This window comes from Molossus molossus, unplaced genomic scaffold (assembly GCF_014108415.1).
Source record: "Molossus molossus isolate mMolMol1 unplaced genomic scaffold, mMolMol1.p scaffold_m16_p_4, whole genome shotgun sequence".
Taxonomy (NCBI): Eukaryota; Metazoa; Chordata; class Mammalia; order Chiroptera; family Molossidae; genus Molossus; species Molossus molossus.
Window position 1 is genome coordinate 73,959,959 of NW_023425377.1, and position 23,214 is coordinate 73,983,172.

Genomic DNA, 23,214 nt, shown 5'->3' on the forward strand with positions numbered 1-23,214 from the left:
TTTCCATATAATATTTTTGGACTGCGGTTGACAAAGGGGTAACTAAAACCGCGGAAAGCAAAGCCGAGGATGGGGGGACTACTGTATAGGGGTGGGCAGAAGTAGGTTTATAGTTGTAATACACATAAATAATACAATAATTAATAATTACACAAGAATAAACTTTCCCAGAAAACTGTAAACCTACTTTTGTCCACCCCTGTATATGAACACTTGGAAAAGGACAACTAAACATAACTAAGTTGTTCTTTCTCTAGACAGTGAAGGTAAAGGGCACTTACTTTGTACATTTTTATATTATTTGAATTGTTATACTATGTAGTATAATTCAAGAAGTCTAATAAAAAATATAATCAAATATTTTGAGGCAATACTATAAACATATCTGTACACAAATAAAGAAATAGTACCTATGATTAAAAAAAAACTTTCTTACCATTGTTACTTCTTTTTCTGTAGTGTCTGGAAATCAAATTATGCTTATCTTTCAAATTGTGACAGATTTCCTTGGTGTTATCAATACTTCAGCTATCTATAAGATCAGAAAATCTTTTTAGTTTCGAATATTTCATAGATGAGTGAATTTTAGCAGCAAGACAACAGTGGGGCCTCATTAAGAAGTTCTGTTAACACAGCATGACACATCTTTATTTCCAAGTAATAAGCCACTGATAAGCCAAAGTACAAACAACTAATTATAAATTTCCCTAAAAATGAAAACAGCTAGTTTCTAATAGCCAAGTCTCACTTCAAGCCCACACTCAACTGATCTTTACTTTTTCTATCTTCTTTCATCGTTTCTTATACCAAGTATGCCAGTTTTTACAAATATAAAACATTTCAGCATCATCATGGTGTATGAAAAAGGGAAAAAAGGGGCTCTAGTCCTTAAGGGCAATGAAGAGATGGAAAAAGCAGGAGACACAGGGTTCCAAAAGGATCCAATAAACTAGAAAGGCAAGAACCTTCTACAACATCAGGTAGATGTGACCACTGCACCACATGGACACACCTGTGGGTTCATCTTCGGAGAGGCAGAGAAACCCAAAACACACAACAAAAGTCTTCAGGACAAACATGGCTAAAATCACAATTTTGGACACTAACTAACATGATGACTAAACCTACTCAACTCCCACTCTGTGTCAACAGTCTAGTCCACACTGAAACCTCCTAAACAAGCAAACAACAACAACAACAACAACAAAAAAAAAACCTGCCAGCACAATATGGAACAGAGGCATACTCCCATTGCATGCAACCACCTAATAGCTAGCTCCATCAATCTAAGTCATCACCAGCCAGGGCAGCAGGCTCATTCTGGAAAGGAACCCACTTTTAGGATAAACATTGACATGACTGGCAAAAACAAGAATCCCCACACTTCAGGACTACCTAAGCAATTGAATTGAAAATTTAAACGTTCTTCCCTGGCTGGTGTGACTCAGGTGGTTAGAGCGTTGTCCGGTCCCAAGCACCAAAGGGTCATAGGTTTGATTCTCAGTCTGGGCACATATCTGGGTTGCAGGGTACAGGAGGCAACTAATCGAAGTTTCTCTCTTTCTCTAAAGTTTTTTTTTTTTTTTTATCATCACCCGAGGACATTTTCCATTTTTTGTTCAGATAGAGTGGGAGGGAGGGAGAGAAAGAGAGAGAGAAACATCGACGTGAAAGGGATACACTGAGTGGCCGCCTCCTACACGACCCAACCAGGACCGGGGACAAACCACAACCGAGATACGTGCCCTTAGTGGGACCTGAACCCAGACCACAGGCCGACACTCTAACTGCTGAGCCAAACCGGCCAGGGCTAAAGTACATTTTTTAAAAGGAGAAAATCTAAACTGACACTATTAAAAATAATTTTTTTTAAGTTCCAAAGTACTTTAAATCTAAGGCTAGAATGGAAAGCAATGGATCTGCAACACCAGGAAAGAAAACAGGTCACGGGCTTCATGGTAAAGAATGAACAGGGACAAGAGGAGTGGAGGACTAGTCCTTGGGATCAGCTGCCAGATGTGCAGGGGCCCTGGATGAGCCACTCAGTTATCACCAAGTGGGAGCTTCTGCACAGACTCAGGCCCGAACCCTGCTTGCCCAGCCACTAACTGTGTGGTCTTGAGGTTTCTTTGGAGCTTCCTTCTATATCTGCGACACAGAAGCAGCCCTCTCCAACTGCAGGAGGATTGTGAAAAGTGAACAAGTCAACCTAAGGAAAGCATGAAGCTGGATCTGTATCACCAGGCTGCTGCAGAGGCTTATTGCTAAGTAACATGCATGCAAAAATCCTGTAATAAGGAATTACCACTATTCAGTAAGGGAAAAATTATATTGTGGTTGTATTTGAAAAGAATGTCTCATTACACATTTAAGAAAAAAATTGGGGGGGGAGGTGGTACATGCCCCTACCGGGAACCGAACCCGGAACTCTCTGGTCCGCAGGCCTACGTTCCAACCACTGAGAAAAACCGGCCAGGGCACATTTGTGAAAATGTTATGGTTGAAAGTACATGCCTGATATTTGTCTTAAATATTTCAGTGAGAGGGGGTCAATGGGGAAAAAAGGGGGTACATCTGTAATACATTCAACAATAAAAGTGAGTTAAAAACATATTTCAGCCCTGGCCAGTTTGGCTTAGCGGTTAGAGTGTTGGCCCACAGACCAGAGAGTCCTGAATTCGGTTCCCATTAAAGGCATGTACCTTGGTTGCAGTTTGTCCCCGGACCCAGTTGGGGTCATGTGGGTGGCAACCAGTCGATGTTTCTCTCTCTCCCTTCCTCCCTCTCTCCTTCCCACTCTATCTGAGGATAAGTGCAAAAATGCCATCGGGTGAGAATAAAAAAGAAAAAAATATTTCAGTGAGGCAGAGAACAGAGAAAGAGGAAACAAGACTGATAAATGTTGATAGCTAGTGAAGCCGGGGGATGGGTATACTGGAATTAATTTGTGCTCGTTTGAAATTTTCCACATTTTTTTTTTAATGCATAGTCAATTTAAGCAGTCTTACAAAAGCGTAGCCATGGAAGGTAATGTAAAAATAAAACCAAAACCCTGAAAACCAATTCTAAATTGACAAGAAACAAACCATCAGAAACCACGGCTTAATGGTGAGGACCCATGTTAAACAGCCACCAGTCCTGGCATTATATCTATGCTGGAACCTCATCAATTTGATAACGAAGGCTGATGTTTAAAAGCGTATTTATTTATTCAACATGTATTCAGTGTGCACCTCTTTTTGTGCCAGGCCATGGGCTAGCTGCTGGGACAGTGTGGGACATAACCCACAAGTCCCATTCCCTTGGACCTGGCCAGCTAGTACAACCTGAGGGGCAAACTCCTTCCCTCTGAGCCCAACAAGGTGCAGGAGCAAATGCTTCACTGTACACCTACCACCTATTCATCTCCTCTACCACAAATATCAAATGTAGAGACTTTAAAAATAACACAGCTTTTTAACCAAGGTTCCAGGTGGCTCAGACCTTTTGAGGATTGAGACTGTCTAAAACCCACTAAAAGGAGATCCTGGGAGAAGTGGCTGATTCAGCACCTAATATAGGAATTGTACTGGGTCACAATGGGCCTGGGTCACAATGAAGTGTCAGAAAGCAAGAAAGAGCTCAGAGACTGATGCCAGCTTGTCCAAAGGGTAAGAAGTTGACTTGTGAGGGCCCCTATCGGCTATATTTGGGGCAACTGAATATCAAAAAATAAGTATGTAGCCATGGACAGTTTGGCTCAGCAGTTAAGAGCAACGGCCCGGTGTGGCTCAGTGGATTAAGCATCGTCCCATGAACTGAGAGGTCTCAGTTCAATTCCTGATCAGGGTTTCGGGGTCGATCCCCAGTAAGGGGCGTACAGGAGGCAGCCGATCGACGTTTCTCTCACATTGATGTTTCCTTCTATTTTTCCCTTCCTCTCTCTCTAAAAAAAAATCAATAAAAGGCACACTTAAAACATGATAATAATAATTTGCCACCATGGAAGATGTCTACATTCCAACTCAATACTCTGAAAATTGTTAAAAAATATACTGTAATTTCACCCACAGTTGATGCTAAAAACTACTAAAAATGTTATGTGACAAAGGTAAGCGGCCTAAAACTCCCTTTTTCCCACTGGGGAACAAGATATTCATCGTGTCAAAATGTGAGCCCATGCGCCCTGGCCGGTTTGGTTCAGCAGTTAGAGCATCGGCCTGAGGTCCAGAGAGACCCGGGTTCGGTTCCCGCTAAGGGCACGTACCGCGGTTGCAGTTTGTCCCTGGCCCTGGTTGGTCATGCGGGTGGCAGCCACTCGATGTGTCCCTTTCACATCGATGGTTTTCTCTCTCTCTCTCTCTCTTCCTCCCACTCTATCTGAACAAAAAATGGAAAAATGTCCTCAGGTAAGGATTAAAAAAAAAAACGAGCCCATGGAAAGTACTTCCTGACAGCCACATGCCCTCAAATGCACCCCCTCTTGAGCAAATGGCCTACACAAAGGTTCCCATCTGCTATTTTCTTTTTTTTTTTTTTTTTTTTTTTTATCCTCACCCGAGGACATTTTTTGTTCAGGTAGAGTGGGAGGGAGAGAGAGGAACAGAGAGAGAGAGAGAAACATCGATGTGAAAGAAACACATCGAGTGGCTGCCACCCGCACAACCGACCAGGGCCGGGGACAAACTGCAACCGAGGTATGCGCCCTTAGCGGGAACCGAACCCGGGTCTCTCAGGACCGCAGGCCGACGCTCTAACCGCTGAGCCAAACCGGCCAGGGCTCCATCTGCTATTTTCACCTGATGGTTTAAAACTAGGAACCTGGCCCTGGCCAGTTTTGCTCAGTGGTTAGAGCATCGGCCCTCAGACCAATGAGTCTCGGGTTTGATTCTGATTAAGGGCACGTACTTGAGTTATGGTTCGTCCCCAGCCCTGGTCATGGTCATGCAGGAGGTAACTAGTCGATGTTTCTCTCTCTCTCTCCCACTCTATCTGAAGATAAACAGAAAAATATCCTTGGGTGAGGATTAAAAAAATCAAAACAACTCCGGAACCTGGCTGTGCATCTGCTCCAACAGGCTGCCTCACTTGATTCTCATCAGCTCTGAGAGGCAGGTCCCAGAAGGGATCCTGTGGAGGTTCACTGGGCTGTGGCTGACTCTGCCCACCAAACTTGGCCCATATGCAGTCCATTCATCCTGGGCCCTCCTCCTTTAGACCAGGCCTTGCTGGTGATGCCTCCTGATTCAGGTGGACAAAGTGAGTAAGAGTACTAATTATCTGAACTAAAACAAATTTAAAAACTGTAGTCAACACTCCTTTGAAGGGGGAAAAAACTGGCCTTGCTTGTCTCAATGGAAGCCCAGATCTGTCACCTGTCCCAGCCTCTCAGAAGCCAGAATCTGGTCTTGAATATCAGGGAATTCATCTCATTAATGGACACAAGGGTCTTCCAGATGAGCAAAAACATTTTCAAAATTTTTAGTGAGGAACAGTGCTACCAAGAAGACCATAACACCCACTTACATGCAACACTCCATTGCCCCCTACCAATCTAATTAAAAAATTTTTTCTTCTTCATTGATTTTAGTAGGGAAGGGAGAGGGAGAAATAGAAACATCATGAAAGAGAACATGGATTGGCCGCTTCCTGCATGCCCCCCACTTTGAATTTAGGCCACAAGCAGGGCATGTGCCCTGACTGGGAATCGAACCATACCTCTTGGTACATGGGTCAACGCTCAACTGCTGTGCCACAGGTCGGGTTCTAATTTTGAACAAAAGATGTGAGATTGCACAAAGCTGCTCCTGCAACCTTATGATTCAAACCTGGACACAAGTAAAGCCTAATTTTACCAGCCCAGCCTCTCTGAGAAAGAAAGCCAAGGAAGGAATGCGTAGTGTGAAGAGTCAGGTTTTTTTTTTCCTTTACTGATTGTTTTAGAGAGAGGAGAAGAGAGAGAGAGAACACCAATTGGCTGGCTCCTACATGCCCCCCACTGGAGACTCGGCCCACAACCTGGGCATGTGTCCTGACCAGGAATCAACCAGCGACCTCTTGGTGCATGGGTCGATACTCAACCACGGAGCCACACCAGCCGGACAATTCAGGATTTTTTTAGAGGAAGAGAGGGAGGGAGAGAGAAAGAAAACCACTGATGGATTGCCTTCCACACATGCCCCAGGTCAAACCCAAAACCTGGGTATGTGCCCTGATCAGGAACTAATCCTGCCACCTTTTGGTGTAAGGGAGGACACTCCAACCAACCGAGCCATACCAGTCAGGGCAAAAACCAGGATTTTAAACATGACCTGTGTGGTTTGGGATGTTTCAACAAAATGCAATCAGGTTCTTGAAACCAAACCGCCTATGACATGCAGTTACAGAAGTGTAAACCACAGAATGTTATGCTTGCGATGTGACTATCTTTCTGACCTGTCGCTAATTAGAATGTGATGTTCATGGCACTTGCTGTTGAGAAAGAAACATGCCCAAGTTAGCATGTGTGGATCAACAAATATTTGTAGAATGAGCAGGTACGGCCTCATCATTCTCCCAGAGTGGACCCTCAACCCCACTTCCAGGGTATTTCACAAAATCTTACAAGGTATCCTAGGGACTCTGGGAATTGTCCTGAATTGGATGCTGGTCCTAAAGAGACTGAATCAGACTTTGAAATTACAAGGATCCAACCAAGCTCCTGGTCTCCTGACCTCTAGAGCTATCCTCCCCTGAGTGTGAAGTGAAGTAATAATACACAAGTGTCACTCTTTAGTAACTTCTTAAACATTTACAGATTCACATCAAGGACAGAGAAAATAATTTTATTTGGGGGTGGTGAACACACAATACAACATACAGGTGATGTATTATAGAAGTATACACCTGAAACCTATATAATTTTATTTATTAACTAATGTCATCCCAATAAATTCAATAAATAAAAAAATAATTTAAACAAAGCAACCCAGGCAGAAGATGTCAATCTAAAATGTGGCTATGGAAACCAGTCTGAAAAATTAAGTCCAACAAAAGTCTGAAGTCTAGTGCAATACACTGGGTTTCTGTCTGCAACACTGTTTTCATTGGTCCATAGAAAGGTATACAGTTAGGAACAGAGATTTTTCACAAATATTTTCAAAGTAAAGGGCCATCCTTTAAGCTTAACTTTTTTCCTATATTTTCATTGCTAAAACATCTTTTTCTTCTTATGAAAAGATGGAGGTGTGTGATAACTGTTTCAAAAGGTATTTTTCTTGACAAAATAAAAAGTTGACAAATACAGATTGTTCCTCAAAATGTTTTTAGAACTCCAAATGATCTGTGAGAAGCAGGACCCCAGGTTCTATGGCATTGTGGAGAGCCCACGGGCCTTAGCAACAGAAGCCCCAACCTTGCATCCACCTTGGTTCTCCAATCTAGCAGCTGTGGGACAGGCCATCCAGAAAAATCACTTGCCTCAGAGTTGCAAATAGTAAGAATTAAAAGTGACAACATGGGAAAGTCCATTTTCAACTGTAAAACTACAAATACAATGTATTTCAGGAGTAATTTCAACTATTCTTGGATGAACCAATAGAAATGCTTTATACTCTCTCTCCCTGTGAGTATATAATACCACAGCAGAAGTTTTAACATGACTCCAAGTGAGAATTATCGAACACTCTTTCCAACATGTTCCAAGCAGCAAGGAGATGAGAGAAATCAGCTTAGAAAATCTTCTACACCTGGTGGGGAGACCATGTAACCCACCCACCTATCCCCATGGCGATGGAGGTTTTTAAAATGTAAGCATGCAATTTAATTTCTTTACTTCTCCCTCCATGCCAAAAACTTTTTCACTAGTAAAGAATAAAAAGTTTTAAGCCCTGACCGGTTTTGCTCAGCGGTTAGAGCATCGGCCCACAGATCAGAGTCCCGGGTTTGGTTCCCGCTAGGGGCATGTACCTCAGATGCAGTTTGTCCCCAGCCCCAGTTGGGGTCATGTGGGCAACCAGTCGATGTGTCTCTCTCACATCGATGTTTCTCTCTCCCTCTTTCTTCCCCCCTCTCTCCCTCCTGCTCTATCTGAAGATAAATGCAAAACTGTCCTCGAGTGAGGACAAAAAATAAATAAAAGATCTCACTTCCTGAACTGATAGTATCAAAAATAAAGTTTTTTAAATGTTTTTTTATCCTCACTGGAGCACATTGTTTCATTTTTTGTTCAGAGTGGGAAGGAGAGAGAGAGAGAGAGAGAAACATCCACGTGAAAGGGACACATCGAGTGGCAACCACCCACATGACTCAACCAGGACCAGGGACAAACTGCAACCGAGATACATGCCCTTAGCAGGAACCAAACCCGGGTCTCTCTGGACCGCAGGCTGACACTCTAACCACTGAGCAAAACCAGTCAGGGCAAGAAGAAAAAGTTTTTAAAAAGACCACTTTTCAAAGGACATTAACATGCAAATGTGAATTATTTTAGTGGGTAAGGGTACATATTTTTTTTAAATGAAAACTGTTCGCTTTCAGGTAACTGTAGCATCATCTGCAATTGTAAGAAATAACAGCGTGCCCAGCTGGTGTGGCTCAGTGGCTGGGCACTGATACATGCACCAAGAGGTCACTGGTTCGATTCCTGGTCAGGGCACATGCCCAGGTTGTGGGCCCAATCCCAGTGCGGGGCACACAGGAAGCGGCCAATCGATGTTCTCTCTCATCAATGTTTCCATCTCTCTCTCCCTCTCCATTCCTCTCTTTCTAAATAATGAAGAAAAAAGTTTTTTAAATAGAAAATAAAATAAAATAAAACAAGAAATAACAGAGCAATCAAGTGTACTCTCAAAAAGAATCTGAATTCATTAAAAATTTTTTTTAGCCGTGGCCAGTTTGGCTCAGCGGTTAGAGCGTTGGCTCACAGACCAGAGTCCCGGGTTCAGTTCCCACTAAGGACATGTACCTCGCCCTGGCCGGTTTGGCTCAACAGTTAGAGCATTGGCCTGTGGTCCGAAGAGACCGGGTTCGGTTCCTGCTAAGGGCATGTACTTCGGTAGCAGTTTGTCCCCGGCCCTGACTGGTCGTATGGGTGACAGCCACTCAATGTGTCCCTTTCATGTCAATGTTTTTCTCTTTCTCTCTCCCTCCCATTCTTAATTTATTTTATTTATTTATTTTTTAATCCTCACCCGAGGACATTTTTCAATATTTTGTTGAGATAGAGTGGGAGGAAGAGAGAGAGAGAGAAACATCGATGTGAAAGGGACACATCGAGTGGCTGCCACCCACACGACACAACCAGGGCCGGGGACAAACTGCAACCAAGGTACATGCCCTTAGCGGGAACCGAACCCGGGTCTCTCTGGACCACAGGCCGACTCTCTAACCGTTGAGCCAAACCGGCCAGGGCTCCCTCTCATTCTATCTGAACAAAAAAATGGAAAAATGTCCCCAGGTGAGGCAAAAAAAAAAAAAAGGACATGTACCTCACTTGCAGTTTTGTCCCCAGCCCCGGTTGGGGTCATGTGGGTGGCAACCAGTCGGTGTCTCTCTCTCTCTCTCTCTCCCTCCCTCCCTCCCTCCTGCTCTATAGGAAGATAAATGCAAAAAAAAAAAAAAAAAAAAAAAAGTCTTCAGGTGAGGATAAAAAAAACAAACACCTTTTTAAAATTGATTTTATTTTTTAAATATTTTAAAATAATTTTAGAGAGAAAGTGAGAAGGAGAAAGAGACAGAAACATCGATGAGAGAGAACATCAACTGGCCGCCTCCCGCATGCCCTCCACTGGGGATCAGGCCCACAACCTGGGCATGTGTCCTGACCAGGAATCGAACCGGCGACCTCTTAGTACATGGGTCAACGCTCAACCACTAAGCCTCACCAGCTGGACTTTTTTTTTTTTTTTTTTTTTAATCCTCACCCGAGGACATTTTTTGGTCAGATAGAGCGGGAGGGAGAGAGAGGAAGAGAGAGAGAGAGAAACATCGACGTGAAGGGACACATCGAGTGGCTGCCACCCGCACGACCAACCAGGGCCGGGGACAAACTGCAACCGAGGTACGTGCCCTTAGCGGGAACCGAACCCGGGTCTCTCTGTACCGCAGGCCGACGCTCCAACCGCTGAGCCAAACCGGCCAGGGCTCCAGCTGGACTTTTTAATTGATTTTACAGAGTAAGGAAAAAGATAAGAGAGAAAGAGAGAGCAAGAATTTTTTTTTTTCTCTTTTTATCCTCACCCAAGGACATTTTTCCATTTTTTGTTCAGATAGAGTGGGAGGGAGGGAGAGGGGGAGAGAGAGAGAAACATCGACATGACAGGGACTCATCGAGTGGCTGCCACCTGTATGACCAACCAAGGCCGGGGACAAACTGCAACCGAGGTATGCACCCTTAGCAGGAACCGAACCCGGGTCTCTCTGGACCGCAGGCCGAAGCTCTAACCGCTGAGCCAAACCGGCCAGGGTGAGAGCAAGAACTCCTTACCCAGTTTTCTCCAACAATAACATTTTACAAACTATAATACAATATCATAACAATGATACTGAAATATACAGACCACTGCTGTCACAAGGATCCCACTGTTTGCCCTGTATAGTCACATTCACCTTCCTATAGTACCCCATGCCTAACTCTTAACAACCACTAATTCATTTACCATTTCTGTAATTTTGACATCCCGAGAATGTTTTCTAAGCAGAATTGAAGAGTTGTAACCTTTCAGGATTGGCTTGTTTCTTGCAGCATAACTGCTTCAAGATTCATCCAAGTTGTATATGTATCAACAGTTGGCTCTTTTTTATTGTTAAGTAGTATTCCCTGGTATGGATACACCTTGGATTGTTTAACCATTCAGCGGCTGACGGATATCTGGGTGGTTTCTAGTTCTTGGCTACTACAAATAAATCTAAGAACATTTGTGTATTAGTATTTGTGTGAACATATACATTCATTGCTTTGGGATAAATGCAAGAGAGTCAAATTGCTGGGTCATATGGTAGTTGCCTGTTAGTTTTGTGAAAAACTGCCAGAGTGTTTTTCCAGAGCTAAAGCCTTACATTTTAAAAAACAAACTGAAGTAACTTCCCCAAAATTGATGCAATTCACCTTTTCTCCACTCCTGTCACTTCACACATCCCCTCTGCGAAGCTGTGATTACTGGTGAGTCCTCACTGGGCAGCCCCCAGTTCTCTGTTTACTGGGCAGCTATTTTCCCCTCCTGCAAGCATTCTGCACAGGTCACCCACAGGACAAATATTTATTAGGTGATGCTATTAGCCATGGGGCTGGGCTAGTTATTTTCATATTGTTGACACTTAGTTTTTAAAATTATGAATGCAAAGGATTACCAACCTGCAAAAAAAAATCTACATATACCACTGAGAAGTTAACCTAACTTGCAACATTTCATTTTTTTAAAAACACACACCCTCAGATAAGAGTAAGAAAAGAGTTAAAAGGCAAACAGCAGAAAAACAAGTGGCCTGGAAGATTACCCCAATACGACCTCACCCTTGAGTTTGAACCACAACTCTACTGAAAATAAGGAAGGCTGGCCCTGGCAGGTGTGGCTCAGTTGGTTGGATGTTGTCCCATGCAGTGAAAGGATGCTGGTTCGATTCTCAGTCAGGGCACATTACCGGGGCTTGGTGCTCGATCCGGGTAGGGGGCATGCAGGAGGCAGCCAGTCGATGTTTCTCTCTTTCTCCTCCTCTCCCTTCCTTTCTCTAAAAACCAATTTTTAAAATCTTAAAAAAAAAAAAGGAAGGCTGCCCTGGCCGAGTAGTTCAGTTGGTCTGAGTATTGTCCTGACACACTTAAGTTGTGGGTCCAATCCCTGGTCAGGGCACATATAAAAATCAACCAACGAATGCATAAATAAGTGGAACAATAAATCAATGTTTCTTTCTAGAAATATAAATAAAAGAAGGGAGGCTGTTTGGAATGTGCAATAAAAATTATCATGAACCTCAAATTGCTAGTAAGAGCACAGAATTAGCCCTGGCCGGTTTGGCTCAGTGGTTAGAGCATCGCATCGGCCTGCAGTCCAAAGAGACCCGGGTTTGGTTCCCGCTAAGGGCGTGTACTTGGTTGCAGTTTGTCCCCGGCCCTGGTTGGTGGTGTGGGTGGCAGCCACTCGATGTGTCCCTTTCAGGTCGAAGTTTTTTTTTCTCTCTCTCTCTCCCTCCCACTCTATCTGAACAAAAAATGAAAAAATGTCCTCGGGTGAGGATGAAAAAGAGCACAGAAATAATACGGAGACAGTTACATATCCCAATAAAAGGAGGCACCCTGACTGAAGATCAAACCCACAACCGGGTATGTGCCCTGATTGGGAATTGAAACCTCGACCCTTTGATACACGGAATGATGCTCCAACCAAATGAGCCAGACATACATTTCAGGGCATACGTTCACTTTTGACTAAATGATCCTTGGTGATCAGGTATGAGCCATAAAAAAAATTTTTAAGCCGTTAGACAGTAAATGAATTTTCCTGTTAAACTGGTGGCTACATTTTCTATTTCTTCATTATATGGACAATCGATGAGAAAAGAAAAAAAACCTCAACTGGACATCGCTTTCTCAAGACATTTGATCTGAAAGACATTTTTCAAGTCTGGCTGGCCCGGACTGGGTGGCTCAGTTGGTTGGAGGGTCATCCCATACACCAAAAGGTTTCAGGTTCAATCCCTGGTCATACAGGTGGCAATCAATTGACACTTCTCTCTCACATCAATGTTTCTCTTTCCCTCCTTTCCTCCCTCTTTAAAACCAATAAAACACATCTTCCGGTAACGATGAAAAAATAGTCTGAATTTCCTATTGCAATTTCTAATGGGATCATCTACAATATTCTGCCTTGGAGAAATATCACAGGGGTGTATAACAGAGCATAAATATGGCAAGAAATGATTTTTAAAAATCAGTACACTGACAAGACTCCCTAACAAACACCTGCCCACCCAGCTAGCAACTCGAAAAGGTAGCACCAACTTACCCTAACAAAGCAGAGAGAAGCTAGTTGTTTCAGATGAAATTGTCAAATGCTGCAATAGAAAACTGAAGTCAACCTCATCCCTTCAAGGCCCCAACACACTTTACTAACAGTGTGTAGACTCCTGTCAAACCACCATCTGCTTCTAATTCCAAACCCTTCCCCTAGAAACAAAAATAAAATCTTCTTCTCCCAGGACATTGCTAAAATAAAAAGCACCCAATATAGAAAGCCTAGAAAATCCTAATTCCTGAGAAGGTTCAAGGTATGATTTAAATAAAATGTCACTACTTTGTGGGCCATATATGCTAAAACCAGATGGTGACATTTACACATCTTTCAAAACTGCACAAGGTTGCCCTGGCCAGAGTGGACATTGTAACCATGCACTGAAAGGTTGACGGCTTGATCCCAGGTAGGGGGTGTGCAGGAGGCAGGGATGGATGTTTCACTCTCAAATTGATGTTTCTCTCCCCCTCTCTAAAAATCAATTTAAGTCCGGCTGGTGTGGCTCAGTGGTTGAGCATCGACCCATGCACCAAGAGGTCACCGGTTCGATTCCCGTTCAGGACACATGCCCAGGTTGTAGGCCTGATCCTCAGCGGAGGGCATGCAGGAGGCGGCCAGTTGATGTTCTCTCTCATCGATGTTTCTATCTCTCTCTCCCTCTCCCTTCCTCTCTCTCTGAAATCAATAAAGGGGGAAAAAAAAGAAAAAATTTAAAAAAATAAAATAAAAATCAATTTAAGCCCGGCCGGTGTGACTCACTGGTTGAGCATAGACCCATGCACCAAGAGGTCGCTGGTTCAATTCCTGGTCAGGACACATGCCCAGGGGACATGCAGGAGATAGCCAATCAATGTTCTCTCTCATTGATGTTTCCCTCTCCCCTCCCCCTCTAAAAAAATTTTTAATTTTTTAAAAAAATCTGCCAAGGTCAATAAATTTACTGACAAAGATGTAACAGGAGGTCAAATTCAAAGAGTTAGGATAAACCCAAGTTTCTTGGAGAAACGAATAATTCCCGAGCCATAAAATCAGGAGGAATTGAGGAGGATGGTGAAAGAGGTAATTAAGGGGCAAATGTCCCAGCCTAAAGCCTTTTTCAGAAGTGAGAACACTTCCAACCCCTACATCTTGCTGAAGCCTACAGACAAGATACTGCCCACTGTTTACCAAAGAGAAGTGGCTCACAAAAGAAGACTCTATCCTCACCACTGACTCCACATATCCCTACCTGGAGAACTTAACCAGGAGAGCACGAAAATGAGGACCACGTAAGAGTCATCAGAGTATTAGCAGCCACTGTTGCCAGTGGGGTTTTGACAGCAAAAAAAATGTTTTTTTTTTAAATTAGAAAATCTTACATTTCTCATTCCAAGTAATATGACTCTCCAAAAACAAACAAAAAAAATCTTAAGTATACTAGAAGGAACTAAAGGAATTTTTGCCTCTAGGCACTAAATGAGTTCAAATGAAGAAAAACAAAACTGCCGCCTTGGCCAGTTTGGCTCAGCGGTTGGAGCGTCGGCCTGCGGTCCTGAGAGACCCAGGTTCGGTTCCCGCTAGGGGCACGTACCTCAGTTGCCGTTTGTCCCTGGCCCTGGTTGGGTTGTGCGGGTGGCAAACACTCGATGTGTCCCTTTCACGTCGATGTTTCTCTCTCTCTCTCTCCCTCCCACTCTATCTGGACAAAAAAATGAAAAAATGTGCTCAGGCGAGGATTAAAAAAAAAAAAAGAAAGAAAGAAAAAGAAAAACAAAACTGCCAACAATTAGGCATCATTTAGGTGTTTCAAGGCTTGCCCAAGCTCCTGGAAGGTAGGGAAACTCGGACAAATCAAGTGTCCAGTGCTGGCAAGGCCAAGCCTGGCAGTAACTGCCAGCCTCCACAAGCTACAGACACTAAGGCAGCAGTTCTCAACTTGTGGGTCTCTACCCCTTTGCTACATAACAGTAGCAAAATTACAGTTACGAAGTAGCAACAAAAATAATTTTATGGTTGGTGTCACCACAACATGAGAAACTGTATTAAAGGGTCTGGGCATTAGAAAGGTTGAGAACCACTGCACTAAGGTGTGCACAGATTTCATTCACAAACCACAGGGACCAGGAGCTGCCCATAAGACCAAGAAACAGCTCAGGGATAATAGCACCTGTCAGTGCCCTAGAACCTTTCCCTTTTCCAGCTGTGAAGGAGCCTCTGGTTCCCACATTTCATTCACAGCCTGAGCAGCTGCTGTCACTACATCCCACAAGACCACACACAAAGCATCCCATACAAAGCCTAGTGGCAGCACTGTGCAATCTGTGGAGACTTCCAACCACAGACACCTGAGGACAGCCTAAAGTCCTAAATTTGAGTTCTGACTTTGGGTGGCACCTTGTGTTTCCCCGCGGATCACTTATTGTAAAGAGGAATAAATCCTAACCCATGAGAAACATATAGATTCACAACCTGATATACTTGAGCTCAGAAATGGGAGGTTTATCACAGAAACTGATGCTTTCTTGCTGACCTACCATGTGCCCTAAGCAGAATCCCAAGCAAGTTTCAATCAATTCTGAAATTATTTAGAAGAAATGGCTTCCGCTCCCCAAGTTTAGGCACTAAATGATTCATCCAGACAGGATTAACCCGGGCAGAACATCAAGAGCAACCCCAAGAATCTGTTATTCTACTTGAGGAAATAAGGTAGAAAGAGGTGTTAGCACTCGTTTGGGTCCCAATCTTGCAGATTACAGTGCACCCAAATATCGCACCAGATCACCATTTTGGAGGAGGATGCAAACCCTTAACAACGTGGAAAAAATTCAACATCAATGAAACACCTGGACTAAAGAAAAGGATGTCTTAAATCCTCCTCCCAGTTTGGATGCTGACCTGGGGGAGGCCTGGCTAACCAGGGATTTGGGAAGCCCATGAACCCACAAAGGCCTCCTCTGTAACCCGCGTATGGACCAGATTCCGGGGAAGGGGTCCGCCTCTCCGCGCCATGTAAGGACAAAGAAGACCACGTTTCCCGCCTCGGTAACCTGGGACCCTCCTGGAACCCGGGGCGGGAGTGGGACAAAGAGGAGGAGGAGGTGGTAAGGAGGGGGGGGTGAGGAGGAGGATTTCCCCTGCCGCGCGGGCAAGGATGCTCTGGGCCGGAGGGGGGTGTGTGTTTCCAGCACGTGCCCGCGCGCACGCGGGGCGCTGCAACAGACAAAAGCCTAGCCCGGGGGAGGCTGCAGCCGAGAGCCCGGTGCGCGCGCACCCCCCCCCCCCGCACGAGGCGCTGCCGCCGAACGAGGGGCCGCGAAGGGGGGGAGGACGGATGCGCGCGCACCGAGCCCTCGCCGCCGACGCCGCCATTTTGTTTCCTCGGCACAATGGGGGAGAGTAACGGCCAAACGCGGGAGAACAACTGGCGAGGGAGAAATAAGCCAGGCACCAGGACAAGGGACCGTGCGGAGGTGGGAAGCACAGGCCGCTTCTGGCCTTGTCACCACGACTCTCCAAACGGACCCGCGCTATTGGAAGGACGGGCGGGGGGGAGGGGCAGAGAGGCGGGAGCGGGCCCGACCGCCGCCACATTGGAGCTTACCTTGTTGCCGTCCCCTTCCCCGACCGCAACCGCCGCCGACCTCCTGCCACAACCCACCGGGGTCTTCCCCCAAAAGCCACGCGGTGCGCACCGGGCTGCTGAGTCCAACTGCAATGGCGAGAAGAGGAGGAGGAGCCGGGGGCGAGCGGGCGGGCGGGCGGGCGCGCGCCGGGGAGGTGCGGATCCACGTGACCACCCGGAGCCCCGCCCCCTCGTCGCCGCGTTGCCGTTTGACGCAGGCCCAACTTGGGAGGGAGGGACGAAAAGAGAGGAGGTGGGCTCTGGTCACGTGACAAGAGCGTAGACGTTGCATGCTCATCACGTGGCGCGTTAGTGTTTCCCTCCCCTTTCGACGCCTTTGCTTGATCATGTGACAGTGGCAAATTCAGAGTCTTTCTTGGCCACGTGACAAGGACTTTCCATTTTCTCTGTTGTATTGGTTGGCCTGCGTCATGTGACAACATTAGCACTCTAATGACGGTTTTGAGCCTCCTTTTCACGTGATGCAGGGCGAGAGGCGGATCCTCACTGAGGCTTCGGGTTTACGCGCCTGCGCGCCGCCATCTTAACTCCGTCTCCATGTGTACGTTGGCGGAAACTCCTCTGCAAGTCTGGCTCGTTAAGGTACTTAAGAGTAGTGGGATCTCTGACCAGGAGATATTGCCTGGTAAAGAGGCCTTCCCACTGACCTTTCAACTCACTATCCCCGTCTCTTGGGAAGAAAACACAAGGTGCGTGTACGAGACGGTGGTGCCCGGAGCCACGGAAATGCAGAGCCTAGCTCCTGGGATATTTCAGCCCCTCTTTCACAAATAGAGAAACTGAGGCCATGCAAGGAAAAGGACTTGAGAATTCACGGGAGAACAGGTGCTGCGACTCAGACGCTGGCCACCAGCTTGGGTTTTATAAGTAAAGGCCTTGGAAACTGAGCACCTTTTCTTCACAAATCTGGTGTGGAGGAATCTTGTGCTCCTTGTGAGATCCCTGATGTAAAATCTGTATCCAGAGAGACCCAGGTTTGGTTCCCGCTAAGGGCATGTACTTAGATTGCGGTTTGTCCCCACCGGTGTAAGAATCAGGCTGGCGCTGGGACCAGCCAGGTTGCTAGGCAGATGGACAGGTGCGAGGCTGGGATTCAGGTATGGTGCGGAGATCGGAAACAAGGAGTTGTTGCAGTTGTTTCCTCCTGAAAGAGATGAGAAGTCCTAAAAGACTAACAACCTAGTAGCAGGTTTTCCTTGCAAAAATGTAGGGACTGTGTAGCTAATTTGTAAAGGATGCAATGTCCAGTGCTTGCCCTAGGTTTGAGGTCCCGATAAAACCAAGGACTGTTAATAAAAAAGCACTTGGCACAATTTTTTGTGCAGAACAAATGCCCCAAAATGACAGTTATTCAAAAGGTAATGCCACGCCAGTGTGGCTCAGTGGATTGAGCCCTGTCCCATGGACTGAGAGGTCCTGGTGGTTGATTCCCCATCAGGGCTGTGCCCAGGTTGGGGCCTGGATCCCTAGAAGGGGGTGTAGGGGAGGCAAACATGTTTCTACCTTTCTCCCTCTCTCTCTAAAAAATCAATAAAACATTTTTTAAAGATAATAAAATGAAAAGATAAGGTGGCCCTGGTGGCTCAGTTGGTTGAAGCATGGTCCCATACACCAAAAGATAATGAGGCCACATACCTAGGTCGCTAGTTCAATACCCAATTGGGGCACCTGTGAGAGGCAACCCATCTCTCTCTTTCTCCCCACCCCCCACCTCTTTTCTTCCTCTCTCTCTCTTTTTTTTTTTTATCCTCACCCAAGGACATTTTTCAATATTTTGTTCAGATAGAGTGGGGGGGAGAGAGAGAGAAACATCCACGTGAAAGGGACACATCGAGTGGTTGCCACCTGCACAACCCAACCAGGGCCGGGGACAAACTGCAATCTAAGTACATGCCCTTAGCGGGAACCAAACCTGGGTCTCTCTGGACCACAGGCCGATGCTCTAACTGCTGAGCAAACCGGCCAGGGCTTCTTCCTCTATTTCTTGTTCAGGTAGAGCGGGAGGGAGAGAGAGGAACAGAGAGAGAGAGAGAAACATTGATGTGAAAGGGACACATCGAGTGGCTGCCACCCGCACAACCGACCAGGGCCGGGGACAAACTGCAACCGAGGTACGCGCCCTTAGTGGGAACCGAACCCAAGTCTCTCAGGACCGCAGGTCAACGCTCTAACCGCTGAGCCAAACCGGCCAGGGCTCTTCCTCTATTTCTAAAATAATTTTTAAAAATATCATTGAGTGAGGATTTTAAAAAGATAAGCTGTAAAAATATGATTACAGAAACGGGAATGCTATCCTACTGCTTTTAATTAACACTTAGAATTTTGAACCGAAAATCTATTCACATGATATAAAATGTCAAGTGTGCAAAAGGGTGTGAGAGGACAAAGTCACTCTCTCTCCCCCAGATATCCTCCTCCTTGGCAGCTGTTGTAAAGTTTTTGTGTTTTTTTTTTTTCTTTTATTGATGTTAGAGAGAGAGGAAGGGAGAGAGAGAGAGAAACATCAATGAGAGAGAACATAGATTGGCCGCCTCCTGCATGCCCCCCACTGGGGATTTGGCCCACAACCTGGGCATGTGCCCTGACTGGGAATCAAACTGGCAGCCTCTTGGTGCATGGGTCGATGCTCAACCACTGAGCCACACCAGCTAGTCTGTTGTAAAGTTTTTTATGTCTCTCACAGAGAGATTTTACTGCCAGCAATGCTTAATTGTATTTTTATTGCTGTTTTTCACATAAATGATAGGCATTCTGCATCTTCCTCCCCCCAACTTGAAGATCTTCCTTTTTTTTTTTAATTGATTTGAGAGCCCTGGCTGGTTTTGCTCAGCGGTTAGAACGTTGGCCTGCGGTCCGGAGAGACCCGGGTTCGGTTCCTACTAAGGGCGCGTACCTTGGTTGCAGTTTGTCCCTGGCCCTGGTTGGGTCGTGTGGGTGCCAGATTTGTCCATTTCACGTCGATGTTTCTCTCTCTCTCCCTCCCACTCTATCTGAACAAAATATCTAAAAAATGCCCTCCGCCCTGGCCGGTTTGGTTCAGCGGTTGGAGCGTCGGCCTCTGGTACAGAGAGACCCGGGTTCGGTTCCCACTAAGGGCACGTACCTCGGTTGCAGTTTGTCCCCGGCCCTGGTTGGTCGTGCGGGTGGCAACCACTCGATGTGTCCCTTCACATCGATGTTTCTCTCTCTCTTTCTTTCTCTCTCTCCCTCCCGCTCTGTCTGAACAAAAAATGCAAAAAAAAAAAAAACATGTCCTCGGGTGAGGATAAAATAAATAAATAAATAAATAAATAAATAAATAAATAAATAAATAAAAAATGCCCTCAGGTGAGGATTAAAAAGAGAAAAATTGATTTGAGAGAGAGAGAAACATCTACTTATTTTTCCACTTTTTTACACATTCATTTGTTGATTCTTGTATGTGCCCTGACCTGGGATCCAACCCAACTGAACTACCCAGCCAGGGCTGAAGATCTTTCTTAAACAAATAGAACTTGAGATCAATGAAAAGTTTGGTAAAATTTATGGCGAGTGTATTTAGATGATTAAGTTTAGATTGTTCCAGGTCATAATAAAGGTGGTAACTGGCTTTAACTCGAATGTTAGAAATCAAAGTCTCTTGACAGCAAACGGGCCCAGAAGCAGGGCAATTTGGCTGTGCTAACAGCGCTACCAAGTGGTAGAACAGGGAAGGTTACTAGTTTTCTGACTCCCAAGTCTGCGGACCAGTGATTTTCAACTAGTGTGCCTCAAGAATTTTTAAAACATGCAATACCTGACTATTTAGTCAGGAGCACTGACCTCTTTTCCTTTAGATTGTCAAATAAAAAATGACAATATCCATGGCCAGTGTGGTATGGTTGGCTGGTTTAATTACCAGTTAGGGCACATACCCGGGTTTCAAATTCCATCCCAGTGAGGACGCATGGGGGGCAACCAATCAATGTTTCTCATATGATGTTTCTTTCTCTCCCTTTCTCGCTCTCAAATTTAAAAAAAAAATTTTTTTTAATAAAATGACAACAGTAAACCTGGACAGTTTGACTCAGCATTAGAGCATTGTCCCACAGACAGAAGAGTTGGCAGGTTTGATCCCCAGCCACGGTCTGGGTCATGTGGGCAGCAACCAATAGATATGTTTCTCATATTGATGTTTCTCTCTCTTCCCCCACCCCGACTCTATCTGAAAAAAATCAATGGAAAAATATCCTCAGGTGAGGATTAAAAAAAAAAAAATGAGCCCAGCTGGTGTGGCTCATTAGTAGAGCATCGACCCATGCACCAAGAAGTTGCCAGTACAATTCCTAGTCAGGGCACATGCCCAGGTTGTGGACCAAGTCCCCAGTGAGGGTCATGCAGGAGGTGGCCAGTCAATGTTCTCTCTCATTGATGTTTCTATCTTTCTCTCCCTCTACCTTCCTCTCTCTCTAAAATCAATAAAGAAAAATTATTTAAAAAAAAAAAATGAGAACCCTGGCCGGAGCTCAGTGGTTAGAGTGTTGGTTTGTGGACCAGAGAGACCCAGGTTCGGTTCCTGCTAAGGGTGTACCTTGGTTGCAGTTTGTCCCCGGCCCAGGTTGGGGTCGTGTGGGTGTCCCTCTCTCTCTCTCTCCCTCCCTTCTCCCTCCCACTCTATCTGAAGATAAGTGCAAAAATGTCCTCGGGTAAGGATTTAAAAAAAAAGAACAGTCAACACAACCATAGCCATCTGGTGTGAATGAATCAAAATTATACCTATTTCTTTTTTCTTAAATATCTTTTAATTGATTTTAGAGCGAGAGGAAGGGAGAGAAATATCATATGAGAGAGAAACATTGATTGGTTGCCTCCCACACACCCCAACAGGGGATGCAACCCACAACTTGGGCATGTGCCCTGACCAGAAATTGAACCAGTGACCTATGGGTGCACTGAACAAAGCCCAACCAACTGAGCCACACCAGCCAGCACTATACCTATTTCTTTTTTGTCAGGTAGGCAGAAAATATATATATATATATATTTTCTTATCCTCACCCGAGGACATTTTTCCATTTTTTGTTCAGGTAGAGTGGGAGGGAGAGAGAGGAACAGAGAGAGAGAGAGAGAAACATCGATGCGAAAGGAACACATCGAGTGGCTGCCACCCGCACAACCGACCAGGGCCGGGGACAAACTGCAACCGAGGTATGTGCCCCTAGCGGGAACCGAACCTGGGTCTCTCAGGACCGCAGGCCGACGCTCTAACCGCTGAGCCAAACCGGCCAGGGCCAGAAAATATATTTTTGTGTGTGCTAAAGAACTTTAGTAATTAGTTTATTTGTGCCATAGATGAAAAATGTTGAAAATCTGTACTGTAGATCTTTCTTAGGAAGGTCCCAAAGTTACTTTATTTTTTTAAAGAACTTGCTTTTGAGGATCTTATTCTTCTAAGGCAGCTACTATCAAAAGGGCCCCAAGCAAAGTAAGGGGCAGGTAGGATCCTGATTTCCAACAACAACTTCCATGGAGGATTTCTGGACAGATCTGAAGAGTTTTTCAGCTTCAAAGGGTTGCTGGAGTAGGCAGCCTGGAGTGAGTGCTGGAGCAACAGTTAATGGTTGTGATTGTTACCTACTAGATTTGTGCTCCATCCAACCTGGTGTTTTTATTTTATTATCTTTTAAATCTTTTTATTTATTTTTTTTTTATTATTATTATTTTTTTTTTATCCTCACCCGAGGACATTTTTCCATTTTTTGTTCAGATAGAGCGGGAGGGAGAGAGAGGAAGAGAGAGAGAGAGAAACATCGATGTGAAGGGACACATCGAGTGGCTGCCACCCTCACGACCAACCAGGGCCGGAGACAAACTGCAACCGAGGTACGTGCCCTTAGCGGGAACCGAACCCGGGTCTCTCTCTACCGCAGGCCAACACTCCAACCGCTGAGCCAAACCGGCCAGGGCTTTATTGATTTTTTTAGAGAGAGACTTTAATGTTCTTATGAACATCATCCACTTGTCTTATCTTCCTAGATTTCTCCCACCAACTCCCCTGATTACACCCAAGAACTCCTATCCTTGAAAGCTTGTAGTTGTTGTTGTTGTTGTTAGTCCTCACCCAAGGATATTTTTCCCATTGACTTTTCTAGAGAGAGTAGAAGGGAGGGAGACAGAGAAACACATTGATTGGTTACCTCCCACACAGACCCCAACCGGGGCTGGGGATCGAACCTGCAACCTAGGATGGTGCTCTTGACCAGAAATCGAACCTGAGACCCTTTGATGAATGTACTGAGCCTCTAACCACTGAGTAGTGCCAGCCAGGGCTCCTTGAAAGCTTTTTGAACCATGCCAACTGCCTTCCCACTGTCTCAGTAGAGTGGACATGGGTTGACCACTGTGCTATGGGGAACCACCTCACTACCTAGCTCAATCTGTAGTTCCATTGGCTGATCTCCACTGCCTGACTCCAAAATTAGGCCCATGACCTAGCCACAGTAATTAACTTAGTAGTAAGTGACAAAATTAGGCCAGGCAGAGCCAGTGAGCTCCAGCTTTTGGGACTTTAGAGCAAGAGAAGCCCCCCTTTCTCTGATTTTCTTTTTTTTTGGTGGTACGCACCCCTAGCGGGAACCAAACCTGGGATTCTCTGGTCTGCAGGCCAAT

The 23,214-nt window shown here is 45.3% G+C and overlaps 1 protein-coding gene across 4 annotated transcripts in view; it reads right to left on the reverse strand.

Annotated features, from left to right (window-relative positions):
• The window catches only part of ILF3 (interleukin enhancer binding factor 3), a 36,743-nt gene extending 20,053 nt beyond the window's left edge, over nucleotides 1-16,690 (reverse strand). For 3 of the 4 annotated variants that reach the window (XM_036282052.1, XM_036282050.1, XM_036282053.1), the window contains exons 1-2: nucleotides 16,546-16,690; nucleotides 437-532 (exon numbers count right to left, since the gene is read on the reverse strand). In XM_036282052.1, the coding sequence (XP_036137945.1) occupies nucleotides 437-439 (3 nt within the window). In that variant the 5' untranslated portion in view covers nucleotides 440-532; nucleotides 16,546-16,690. Of the gene's footprint in view, nucleotides 1-436; nucleotides 533-12,959; nucleotides 13,160-16,545 lie in introns of those variants that run through there. The other variant, XM_036282051.1, reaches the window with a different exon arrangement.
• Between the last annotated feature and the right edge of the window lie 6,524 nt (nucleotides 16,691-23,214).